This window comes from Cololabis saira, chromosome 20 (genome assembly GCF_033807715.1).
Source record: "Cololabis saira isolate AMF1-May2022 chromosome 20, fColSai1.1, whole genome shotgun sequence".
Taxonomy (NCBI): domain Eukaryota; kingdom Metazoa; phylum Chordata; class Actinopteri; order Beloniformes; family Belonidae; genus Cololabis; species Cololabis saira.
In genome coordinates, this window is record NC_084606.1 from 35,626,347 (window position 1) to 35,640,241 (window position 13,895).

At 40.8% G+C, this 13,895-nt stretch overlaps 1 protein-coding gene across 2 annotated transcripts in view; it reads right to left on the bottom strand.

Annotated features, from left to right (window-relative positions):
- Nucleotides 1-1,606: 1,606 nt before the first annotated feature.
- The window catches only part of LOC133420111 (interferon-induced very large GTPase 1-like), a 46,512-nt gene continuing 34,223 nt past the window's right edge, over nucleotides 1,607-13,895 (bottom strand). For both annotated transcript variants that reach the window (XM_061709688.1, XM_061709689.1), the window contains one exon: nucleotides 1,607-6,825. In XM_061709688.1, the coding sequence (XP_061565672.1) occupies nucleotides 2,153-6,825 (4,673 nt within the window). In that variant the 3' untranslated portion in view covers nucleotides 1,607-2,152. The remainder of the gene's footprint in view (nucleotides 6,826-13,895) is intronic.

Genomic DNA, 13,895 nt, shown 5'->3' on the forward strand with positions numbered 1-13,895 from the left:
TGGATGTGGTCATGAACTTTCTTTTTCACAGTAATGTGGACAGATGAGTACTGTAGGTCTCAGATGAACAAAGCTTAACTACTCATTTACGGGTCTAAGTGATCTTGAACTGTGTTGTTAAGTCAGTCCCTCAACGGGATTCCGGGACTCCGGGACTCCGTGACTCCGTGACCCTTGGGGTGTCCGCCGGGGTGGCCCCGGGGGGGGTGGGGCCGGGTCCGGGGATCGGGCCTCCCCTGACCGGGGGGTGCACGGGCGGGCGCGGCGGCGGGGTGGCACCATTTCCAGGTGTCTGTCTTATGTTGTCAGTATGAATGGGGGGATGTTGGACCGTTTCCCCCTCCGTTTGGGGCGCCCGTGGAGGTACGGTGGGGCCCTGGCCCGGCTCGGAGGGCCGGCCCCCGTCTACTGGATGGCCGGTGGGGGAACGCGGGTGTCTTACCAGGGCCGGCTTTGCTGGTCCTGCCTCCTGGCTTCGGCCTCCGCTCCCCCTCCTTCCCCCCCTACACGATTCATACGCACATAGGCGAAGGGGCGGGGGGTCCGGGTCGTGGGGGGCATTGTCCCGCGTGGCCCGGCACTGCACATTCAACACTTAATAAAAACATTTGACAAGGACACGTAGTTCGGGAGGGGGGGGGTGTCGGTGTCAAATCGATACTTGGCCCTCCCCCTCCCTGTTTTTATGGCATTAATCACATGCACTCAACACCAGGGGCGGGAGGGGGTCCAACATCATCCGCGTTCCCTCGCCGGCCTGGGATAGGTGGGTCGGGATACCCGGGCCTGGCGGGGCTTGCCGTGCAGCCTGGGGTGCCTTCTGGCGGTGCTGGACCCCCCCGGGGAGGGGGAAACGGTGCGTGATTGTGTGTCTGTGTCGGTGAGAATGCGGTGGGGAAGGGTCCTGCCATGGAGGATTTGAGCCTCCATTGACAGGACATCAAAACTTAATAATTTATCAATATTATATTATACAAAGATGGTTATTATTATTATTATTATTATTATTAGTATTAGTATTATTATTATGTATAGTATATCTTATTATTAGTATAGGTATCGGATAGGTGAATGGATGAATGAATGGGATGCCTGGGTCTGGGGCCCTCCGTTGTCGGGCCCGCGTGGGTGTCGCCCTGTTGGGGGGTTCTCTCTCTCAGTGAGACACTGAGATTATATGTTCAAATATAAGACACAGGATTTATTTTTAATGATGGCACAAAACACAAGTTAGACTGAAAGCATAAACCTTTATTAGTCACGTTACACACAAGTAAAGATGAACACTAAGTAGTTACTGTATTTACTTCTGATGATTAAGTATCCACATATACTGACAATAATTAACAGACATTTAGAGATCAGTCAGTGATTTTCTTTTGACAAATCAAATGAGAACAAAATATTCACGAGTGAAAAGATTTATTTTAAACACAAGTAATGAAGGCTGTTTACAGTCATCATTGGTTACTCTTGAACGTTTTCTTTGATATTTCTCCAAAATACTGTAAAGTCCACTTTATAATGATGTACTTCAGCAAAATAGTTGTACTTTGAAAGCTAAAAAAAAGAAAAGATAAAAAGAAAGCATATGCCTAAAAGTAAATACAGTCATGATCGTAATGCTTTACATTCTGGAATGAGAAATCAGAAAAGCACTCGACTTATTTTATAATGTGAGATTTGTATTAAAACCAACATTTCATTTCAGTCAGTGATTTCAGATAACCTCTATAACCTCTGCTGCTCCCAAAGTGATCGAAAAGAAGAATAAACTCAATCACATGACAATGTTTTTAACAAAAAAAGTAAAAATGAAAACTTGTCATTTAAAAACTAAAGAAAATCTTTACTTTGATTTGGTAAATATTGTAAGAATGTAAGAAATGACTTAATGACAAAAAATAGTTGCACAAGAAAGTAAATCAGATTACTTTTTATCGTTATAAGCAAATGTAGATAAAAGTAAACCACATCCATCTGTTTTCTCATATCAGTATTTCTAAACCTTTTTGATTTGATTTGTATCTATATGTTTTACCAAACTTGAAGTTGTTAATAAAGAAACTTTAAGAAAGTTAAAAAGACACAGCATCCAGAGTGGAAGGTTCACTTTCACCATCAAAGAGAGTGAGGTTGAATATAATCAGTCTCAGCTCATGTTAAATGAGTTTTTTAGGCTTGTTTCTGCCTGTTGTTTTGTAATTTTCCCCCAAGTTTCAGGAATGTCAGCTGGCTCTGCCTTATATGCTTTAGCAAAATCCCTGTTGTACTTGTTCATCACATATTTCCAGAAGTTTGATGCCTCAAGACTCCCATCAGGAGGAATGTGCCAGTCTGGGAAGATTTCCCTGTAAGTCTTGTAAGGATGCCACTCTTTGTTAGTGGCGCTGCAGCGAAAGCGGAGGTCACTGATCACAAGAGATGTGCACATGTCAGTTACAAGTTTTTTTGAACTGTCCCACCTGGAGTTACCCAGACCTTCTGGTCGATGCAGGGAAGCAAAGTGATCTTTATGTTTGTCTCCTCCTGCTTCACAGGGAACTTTACAGAACGGACACTGTTTCCCACAACCAACCACTCTGTTGAAAAGCTCAGTCTGAGGATTCACACGGAGATTTTCTAGTTTTATCTCAAAGGTTGTGCATTCAAACTTCTTCTTAAGAGTTTCTTCCATCTTCTCCACAGACTCAGTTAACCAATCAGCAAACTGCTCCCGGTCAGCGTTGTTCAAGATCATGAAGGCACCAAGAGCATCCTGGGAAATGACCAGTTTATCACCGAGTTCTTTGCAGATGTGTTCAACAAATGTCTTCAGGTCAGCACTCTTCTCTGATTTGGCCTTTTTCATGGCGTCCTTTATATTTTTGATGCTCCACTTGAGATGTGCTTCCTCATACCCAGATGTTTTAGATGCATCTGAGAAGTGCTTCTTTGTTTGTCCAAGTATCCATGTTTTTACATAATCCTCATAATTGCAAATGCAGCTCAGATAGCTGTTGAAGTCTTCCTTTGACAGCAAATCCATCAGAACTGAACCCTGGAAGGAGGTTCGTGTGCCGAACGCTTTACTTTTCATCATTTCATCGGTGATATTCGTACCCAGAGAACGGTAGACAAAGTCTTCAACAGCAGGTTTCAGACATTGTTCTGTGAACTCTTCAGCCTTCTTCTGGCACTGGTCTCGTTTGTGGAAAAGATCATTGAAATCTGCACAGAACTTTTCCTTGTTTTTATCCAGAAGGATCTTGGGGTCATTTGCTTGCATGAAGTCTTCTTGCATTCTCTGAAAGTTTCTGGCTGCAACTGCACAGATGTGCTGCTTTAGAGAAAGGTCAAACTCAATGTCTGTGTCAACATCAGCCTTGTTCAGCATATCATCAATGATGCGAAGGATCTCCTGGATGTAAGTATTGTGGTAGTTGGTTTTTCTTTTCGTTTTCTCTGTTATAGAATCTTGGCAAGCAGCTATGATGTTGTCAGCCACTTTTTGTCTGGCTTTTATAAGATCTTGACCTTTAAACCAATGCATGACTGTGTGTGTTATGTCTTTTAATAATCCTTCAGGTTTGTATTTGAAAGCTGCCAACCCAAACTCTTGGAGAGGTTTTTTATTCAGGAGTTCACATGCATGACTCCCCTTGTATGAAACATTTTCTCTCAGATAGTGGCTCACGTCTGTGAAGACATCTGTGCGTTTTAGTTCAGAGAAAGACATTTTCTTCAGTGTTTCACTCCACATCTCATCAAACTCTTCGTTTAACACTTCGTCTGTCATTTGCACATTTTTTGTGCAGTCAGCAATTAATCCACTCACTGCTTTTTCTATTTCTTTTGTATGGTTCTCCTTAATTTTGTCGACTTCTTTCAGTCCCCGTTTGATATCAACTGCTGCTATGAGCTGATTTATGACAGAATTTTCCAATTCTCGACGAATGTTTCTTGCACTGTTTTTAAATTCCTCTTTGTATCCTTCAACCAGATAGACATGTCCATCTGTCTGTTTGAAGTATTCCTCCAGATTGTCAAGGAGCTTATTCTCCCATTTAGACAGCTCTGTGGTTGCTTTCCGTTTTAACTGAGTAAGGAATTCTTCCATATCAGATATTTCAGACTGTGCAGCGACTGTTCCAAAGTTGGAAATCTTTGTTTCTGCGTTGCTAATCCAGCTGTACATAGCTTTCTTGAATTCCCACTCCCATCCGTTGAACTCTGTGCAGAGCTTCATGTATGCTTCAGCTACAAGGCTGTTTCTGAAGCTGAAGATGAAGTTTTCGTGCTTCACAGCATTCCACAGACTGGTCACCCACTCTTTAAACTGCAACAAATCATCAGCAGATGATACACACTCTCTCAGTTGTTGGATGATGTTCTTCTTGAGGTCATATAAAGTCTGGCTGTATCCCACATTGACTGGTGCCATTGGTGGGTTTCCATTCCAGAGTCCAGGAACGTAGCAGTTCCCCGTGTCTGGACTGTACTCCATCACATCAGTGAAGCTTTTGTTCTCCTCTCTCGTTTCCATTTTGGCTGCTGCTTGGGTCATCTCATTTAACTGTTCCAGGATCAGTTTTCTGTCTCGTAGGTTCTTCTCATGAGCAGAAACATCAGAAACGTTTTGATGAACAAACTGACATTTTGGTTTTTTGCCCACCTCCTTCATCCGGAGGAAAGCATGAACCACTATTTGCAGAATGTCCTTCATTTCAGTTGAATTCTCCATTGCAATATTGATAATGGTGATATCACTCAGCCCCACCACAAATGTTGCAAGCTCATTGTCATGCTCATAGCTGTTGTCCAGCTGAGCAAGTTCTGGTGACTTTAAACCCTCGGTGTCAATGATCACCATGAAGTCACAGCCAAATTCTCTTTTGATGTCTTCATTGAGTCTGATGAGCAGCATGAAGGCACCGCGAGTACATCGACCACTGCTGACTGCAAACTGCACTCCAAACATGGTGTTCAGGAGAGTGGACTTTCCAGTGCTCTGAACTCCAAGAACTGTAACTACCCGTATTTTGTTCTTTGGAGACACCAAGTGATTCAGCTGAGTGAGAACCTCACTCACCCATCTCAGAGGTATGTTGGATGCATCTCCATCAACAAGTTCAAGAGGAAACCGATCAAGCAACAACTGTGCACAGAGTTTGGGCAGATGTTGCAACTGTTGACGTGATGGGTCTGTTTGTGGAAGTGAGAGGGAAGCTTCATAGATCTGACCCATTTCACGGAAGAAATGTTCAGTCCCCAGAGAGCTGTTGGAAAGTTGTCTGTCAATTTCTTTCACCTCTTCTTTGTTTGCAGAATCTTTGCACTTTTCTTTGTACAGCTCTCTTAGTGCAGAGAGTTTTAAACGAGAGACGTTATCAAGGTTCATTCGCATCCATTTCAGGAAATAACATCTTTCTATTCCTGGTCTGGATATTGCATTGATGAAGCATGTCATTGCTGGGGACATATCATAAGAGTTCTGCTTTTTCCGGAGTTCCTCTTTCTGCTGCTCAAGGTCACTTTTGTACATTTCTACGTTCTTAGAGCCAACTTTTTTTAGGCGAAATTCCTCTTTTTCTAAGCGAGTCAGTTCCTTCCATGTTTGGCCTTGCAGGGGAAGTTGTTCATCTTTGTACTGAAAGAGGTTTTGAATTTCTTTAGTGATGCCATCTGCACTCTTCTTTCCAGCCTGACATTCTGGAGAATCTTCATCAACCAAGATTCCCAGTTCATGAGCAATGTCAACCATATTTGCTATTGGCATCTTCATCTGCGGTTTCTCAACTACATCACAGACTGTTTTTCTAAAACGTTTGATAAAATCTGCATTTTTTGTCTCTTCTGTCTTAATAATAATGTTGTTTTTCCTCAAGCCCAATTTGGTAGCTACACTTTTAAGAGCATTTGAGGTGACGTTCTTGCTCTCAATGTTTCCAACCAAGAAGATCTGAGCCTTCTGGTTTTGGTTTGTGAAAAGTTTACAATCAAACTCCAGATTGTCAAAGAACACAAAAACTGCTGCAGATGTCTGACACAGAAAGGAGTATTGTGTTTCAAATGAAGCAATGTCCCCATGAAGATTAGCAACAGCCACTGGTTGATTGAAAAGGTCGATGTCTGTGTTCCCACCAGGAAGATACCAGGTGATTTCTGTCAGTCCGTTGGATATTCTTTTTGGACTGTCACCACCCTCCATGTTGTGGTCAACAAAGGTGTCGTGGTACTGCTGAGAATTGCTGAGAAGCTTGTTGAGGATCTCTGACTTTGACAAGGAGCAGTTACCCAGTCTCACAAAAGAGATCATTGGAACTTGAGAATCAACTATTCTTTCTTCAATGAAACCCTTGGATTGTGAAAGAGCTGGAGGTCTGTACTTCTTAACAATGTCTCTCATGGCCCACAGCATGAGTGTACACTGTTCTGTATCACATTTGGGAAGCAGCAGAGGCACAGAGAACTGACACATCGACATTTTTAGTGTCATTTCTTGTTGTACAAAAGCATCTGAACACAGAAAGAGAGCAGTGATTATGTCGAGAGGGTTTAGTGTGTCACCTGTCTTTGGACTGACAAGTAGATCACTGAAATCTAACTCACTCCCTGATGAATCATCATACGTTGACTCAAAAGCTGACGTGCACTTCATATTTCTAGCTGTTACATTAACCATCATCAGTTTCTTCAGAAAATACCATGGAAGATCTGATTTACTCTTGACAGGAACATCAGTGATGGTCTTCTCATCAATCTCCAGGATCTTGCTGAGTGTTAGCTTCTCTCTGTAGTACGGCGTCAACCCCAGATCCTCCAACAGGCTCTCCAGGTCGTTCTCTGTGGAGATACAGAAAATATTTATAAAATAATTGCCTAATTGCCTTATTTTTAACAAACAAAATATGGAACAGGGATGGTGAGGACTGCATTGACTATCATCAACTGGGTTAATAAGACCCAGATTTCTGCTCCAGGCACCATGTGCGCTCACAATGAAAAAATAAATAAACAATTACAGCCAATACAATCTTCTCTGTTCTGCAGCCTTACGGTGTTGCAACCCAGTCTCACACAAAAACGTACCCTGCCTACGTTGGTCCAAAGTGCAAAAACGTAGAGGGGCTACAATATTAGCCCTTGAAATGTATAACTGTTACGTTTTTTTAGCCCTTAAAACGTATAACTGTTACATTTTTCTGCCGATTCGTTTTGCGCCCAAGTCACGTGACTTTTAAGATTCTGGCCGTGATACCAACAAACACGGTGGACATTTTTCCTTTTTGAGTGAAGAAAATCAATATTTTGAGTTAGTTTCTGCATAGAAATGCGTTTTGATTACATTTCTAGCAATACATATTTCACTTTCATAATATTCACTCAGTAAATGTATATAATCTCTTGCTTGCTCGTGGTTGCAAGGTTTTTTCAGATCTCGTCAGAATAATGTAAATCTGGAACGTTTTAAAAACGTGAAATGGTTACATTTTTGGTTGCTGTACACGCTGTGAAGAAAATCAATATTTTGAGTTAGTTTCTGCATAGAAATGCGTTTTGATTACATTTCTAGCAATACATATTTCACTTTCATAATATTCACTCAGTAAATGTATATAATCTCTTGCTTGCTCGTGGTTGCAAGGTTTTTTCAGATCTCGTCAGAATAATGTAAATCTGGAACGTTTTAAAAACGTGAAATGGTTACATTTTTGGTTGCTGTACACGCTGTGAAGAAAATCAATATTTTGAGTTAGTTTCTGCATAGAAATGCGTTTTGATTGCATTTCTAGCAATACATATTTCACTTTCATAATATTCACTCAGTAAATGTATATAATCTCTTGCTTGCTCGTGGTTGCAAGGTTTTTTCAGATCTCGTCAGAATAATGTAAATCTGGAACGTTTTAAAAACGTGAAATGGTTACATTTTTGGTTGCTGTACACGCTGTGAAGAAAATCAATATTTTGAGTTAGTTTCTGCATAGAAATGCGTTTTGATTACATTTCTAGCAATACATATTTCACTTTCATAATATTCACTCAGTAAATGTATATAATCTCTTGCTTGCTCGTGGTTGCAAGGTTTTTTCAGATCTCGTCAGAATAATGTAAATCTGGAACGTTTTAAAAACGTGAAATGGTTACATTTTTGGTTGCTTTACACGCTGTGAAGAAAATCAATATTTTGAGTTAGTTTCTGCATAGAAATGCGTTTTGATTACATTTCTAGCAATACATATTTCACTTTCATAATATTCACTCAGTAAATGTATATAATCTCTTGCTTGCTCGTGGTTGCAAGGTTTTTTCAGATCTCGTCAGAATAATGTAAATCTGGAACGTTTTAAAAACGTGAAATGGTTACATTTTTGGTTGCTGTACACGCTGTGAAGAAAATCAATATTTTGAGTTAGTTTCTGCATAGAAATGCGTTTTGATTACATTTCTAGCAATACATATTTCACTTTCATAATATTCACTCAGTAAATGTATATAATCTCTTGCTTGCTCGTGGTTGCAAGGTTTTTTCAGATCTCGTCAGAATAATGTAAAACTGGAACGTTTTAATAACATGAAATGGTTACATTTTTGGTTGCTGGACACGCTGTGGAAAAAATCTGTATTTTGAGTTAGTTTCTGCATAGAAATGGGTTTTGATTACATTTCTAGCAATACATATTTCACTTTCATAATATTCACTCAATAAATGTACATAATCTCTTGCTTGCTCTGGTTGCAAGGTTTTTCAGATCTCGTCAGAATACCCTGGCTACGTTGGTCCAAATGCAAAAACGTAGAGGGGTTACAATATTAGCCCTTGAAATGTATAACTGTTACATTTTTCTAGCCCTTGAAATGTATAACTGTTACATTTAAGGAAAAATAAAATTGCTGCCATTTCTTTGATTCTCGGTCTAAATTGCAATATTTTAAGATAGTTTCGCCATGAAAAGCAGATTTTATCATATTCATAGCAAGAAATATATTTTGGTTATTTTACCCTCATTTAATGGATCTTATTGACGGAAATGTATGAACCATGTGCTTGTTTTACTTCCTTTGAGTAATAAAACCACCAATTCTCTTGCATGGCCCCGTTATTAAAATATATGCCAGGCCCAGTGCTTAATTTCTAAAGTGGGAGGTCCCGGAGCGCAGACGATGAGTGGCTCCGGTGCGAGAGAAAAAAAACACACACACACACACACACACACACACACACACACACACACACACTGTTGAACTGTCCGTTTTGACGTTAACTGCGATTTTCACAATGATATCTGCAACATTTCTTAAGGCAGAAACACCACTGTATCATTGTTAATTACACAACATTAGTGGGTTAATTTCCTGCAAACCAATTTTCATGTTTTTCCCTTCGATTGTGAGAAAAAAAAGAGTTGTTTCACGCTGAGAGCATCATGCCAGCCAATCAGAATCCTGGAAAAAACATCAACAAATGACACGTGTAACTTCCAGGCTGATTTATGGTTCCGCGTTACACCAACGCAGAGCCTACGGCGGAAGTGATACTAGTAGCTGATTGGCCGATATGTGATCATCATCATCATCATCACCACTTCCATCATCATCATCATCATCATCATCATCATCATCAACATCATCATCGCTACCACCATCATCATCATCACCATCACCATCATCATCATCATCCTCAGTCAAGTCAAATTGCACGTGCGAGGTCCCGTTCATCGCTGCTTGCAGCTTTAATTTATATATAACTATTTTAACATTTCTAAACACAAAAACACGAAAGTGTCCTTGATAATTCAATAATACAATAGGTTCATGTTAAGGACATCCGTTTTAATTAGTTCTCCTTCGATTATGAGATGTTATTAATGCTCAGTAGACACAGGAGGTTTGTTATGTATTGTTATGAGGCCTATTTCGTGTCTATTTTTGAACAGTTCACTAATGCTTTGAGCTAGGAAGCTGAAATTCTAGACTCTGTATCAAGAGGTGACTTTCATCCACTGTGCGGATTTTCAGATCTGTGTGACCTTCGGAAGTGTCAAAGGTCACCCCGTCTGTTGCTTTTCGGCCTGCTAAGACTATTTCGTGCCTTTTTTTGCATAGTTCATTAACGCTTTGAGCTAGGAAGCTGAAATTCTAGACTCTGTATCAGGAGGTGACTTTCATCCACTGTGCGGATTTTCAGATTTCTGTGACCTTCGGAAGTGTCAAAGGTCACCGCGTCTGTTGCTTTTCGGCCTGCTAAGACTATTTTGTGTCTTTTTTTGCATAGTTCACTAACGCTTTGAGCTAGGAAGCTGAAATTCTAGACTCTGTATCAGGAGGTGACTCTCATCCACTGTGCCGAGGTCCAGACCCGTGCGACCTTCGGAAGTGCCAAAGGTCACCGTGTGTGGTGCGCTGTGAAGAAAATCTATATTTTGAGTTAGTTTCTGCATAGAAATGGGTTTTGATTACATTTCTAGCAATACATATTTCACTTTCATAATATTCACTCAATAAATGTACATAATCTCTTGCTTGCTCTGGTTGCAAGGTTTTTCAGATCTCGTCAGAATACCCTGGCTACGTTGGTCCAAATGCAAAAACGTAGAGGGGTTACAATATTAGCCCTTGAAATGTATAACTGTTACATTTTTCTAGCCCTTGAAATGTATAACTGTTACATTTAAGGAAAAATAAAATTGCTGCCATTTCTTTGATTCTCGGTCTAAATTGCAATATTTTAAGATAGTTTCGCCATGAAAAGCAGATTTTATCATATTCATAGCAAGAAATATATTTTGGTTATTTTACCCTCATTTAATGGATCTTATTGACGGAAATGTATGAACCATGTGCTTGTTTTACTTCCTTTGAGTAATAAAACCACCAATTCTCTTGCATGGCCCCGTTATTAAAATATATGCCAGGCCCAGTGCTTAATTTCTAAAGTGGGAGGTCCCGGAGCGCAGACGATGAGTGGCTCCGGTGCGAGAGAAAAAAAACACACACACACACACACACACACACTGTTGAACTGTCCGTTTTGACGTTAACGGCGATTTTCACAATGATATCTGCAACATTTCTTAAGGCAGAAACACCACTGTATCATTGTTAATTACACAACATTAGTGGGTTAATTTCCTGCAAACCAATTTTCATGTTTTTCCCTTCGATTGTGAGAAAAAAAAGAGTTGTTTCACGCTGAGAGCATCATGCCAGCCAATTAGAATCCTGGAAAAAACATCAACAAATGACACGTGTAACTTCCAGGCTGATTTATGGTTCCGCGTTACACCAACGCAGAGCCTACGGCGGAAGTGATACTAGTAGCTGATTGGCCGATATGTGATCATCATCATCATCATCACCACTTCCATCATCATCATCATCATCATCATCAACATCATCATCGCTACCACCATCATCATCATCACCATCACCATCATCATCCTCAGTCAAGTCAAATTGCACGTGCGAGGTCCCGTTCATCGCTGCTTGCAGCTTTAATTTATATATAACTATTTTAACATTTCTAAACACAAAAACACGAAAGTGTCCTTGATAATTCAATAATACAATAGGTTCATGTTAAGGACATCCGTTTTAATTAGTTCTCCTTCGATTATGAGATGTTATTAATGCTCAGTAGACACAGGAGGTTTGTTATGTATTGTTATGAGGCCTATTTCGTGTCTATTTTTGAACAGTTCACTAATGCTTTGAGCTAGGAAGCTGAAATTCTAGACTCTGTATCAAGAGGTGACTTTCATCCACTGTGCGGATTTTCAGATCTGTGTGACCTTCGGAAGTGTCAAAGGTCACCCCGTCTGTTGCTTTTCGGCCTGCTAAGACTATTTCGTGCCTTTTTTTGCATAGTTCATTAACGCTTTGAGCTAGGAAGCTGAAATTCTAGACTCTGTATCAGGAGGTGACTTTCATCCACTGTGCGGATTTTCAGATTTCTGTGACCTTCGGAAGTGTCAAAGGTCACCGCGTCTGTTGCTTTTCGGCCTGCTAAGACTATTTTGTGTCTTTTTTTGCATAGTTCACTAACGCTTTGAGCTAGGAAGCTGAAATTCTAGACTCTGTATCAGGAGGTGACTCTCATCCACTGTGCCGAGGTCCAGACCCGTGCGACCTTCGGAAGTGCCAAAGGTCACCGTGTGTGGTGCCTTTTTCGTGCCTTTTTTGTGTGTTTTTTGAATAATTCACTAACACTTTGAGCTGGGAAGCTGATTTTTGACTATGTTGCAATGCAGAAGGCCCTTTGCTAGGATCTTTTGGTCTTGTGGCAACGGTGTCCGTTCGAATGTTGGAAAAGGTGACGTTTCAAAGCCCCGCCCATCGAAAAGTACAGGTCTGATCTCCACCAAACTAACGTCTGTCTGATCAGGGGATGCCCCCAAACAACATATAAAAAATTCAGACTCCTAGCTAAAGGCGTTAATGAACTATGCAAAAAAAGACACAAAATAGGCCCTGTTCCATTAGTCAGGAGGCTCTCAGAGCTAGAGGTTTCTACACCCTCCTAACCAGCCAGAACGTTTTAGAGGAAACACTGTTGCAGAAGTCATAGAAATCTGAATGTTTTATATGTTGTTCGGGGGCATCCCCTGATCAGACAGACGTTAGTTTGGTGCAGATCAGACCTATACTTTCCGATGGGCGGGGCTTTGAAACGTCACCTTTTCCAACATTCGAACGGACACCGTTGCCACAATATTTGACCAAACCAAGTAAAACTTGACCTGTATGGGGCTTAAATTGGGCTTACCAAGTCTCAACTCTGTAAACCCTCTGCAATGCCAACTAGCTCTGTGGAAGTCGTACAGCCACAAGACCAAAAGATCCTAGCAAAGGGCCTTCTGCATTGCAACATAGTCAAAAATCAGCTTCCCAGCTCAAAGTGTTAGTGAATTATTCAAAAAACACACAAAAAAGGCACGAAAAAGGCATCACACACGGTGACCTTTGGCACTTCCGAAGGTCGCACGGGTCTGGACCTCGGCACAGTGGATGAGAGTCACCTCCTGATACAGAGTCTAGAATTTCAGCTTCCTAGCTCAAAGCGTTAGTGAACTATGCAAAAAAAGACACAAAATAGTCTTAGCAGGCCGAAAAGCAACAGACGCGGTGACCTTTGACACTTCCGAAGGTCACACAGATCTGAAAATCCGCACAGTGGATGAAAGTCACCTCTTGATACAGAGTCTAGAATTTCAGCTTCCTAGCTCAAAGCATTAGTGAACTGTTCAAAAATAGACACGAAATAGGCCTCATAACAATACATAACAAACCTCCTGTGTCTACTGAGCATTAATAACATCTCATAATCGAAGGAGAACTAATTAAAACTGATGTCCTTAACATGAACCTATTGTATTATTGAATTATCAAGGACACTTTCGTGTTTTTGTGTTTAGAAATGTTAAAATAGTTATATATAAATTAAAGCTGCAAGCAGCGATGAACGGGACCTCGCACGTGCAATTTGACTTGACTGAGGATGATGATGATGATGGTGATGGTGATGATGATGATGGTGGTAGCGATGATGATGTTGATGATGATGATGATGATGATGATGGAAGTGGTGATGATGATGATGATGATGATGATGATGATGATGATCACATATCGGCCAATCAGCTACTAGTATCACTTCCGCCGTAGGCTCTGCGTTGGTGTAACGCGGAACCATAAATCAGCCTGGAAGTTACACGTGTCATTTGTTGATGTTTTTTCCAGGATTCTGATTGGCTGGCATGATGCTCTCAGCGTGAAACAACTCTTTTTTTTCTCACAATCGAAGGGAAAAACATGAAAATTGGTTTGCAGGAAATTAACCCACTAATGTTGTGTAATTAACAATGATACAGTGGTGTTTCTGCCTTAAGAAATGTTGCAGATATCATTGTGAA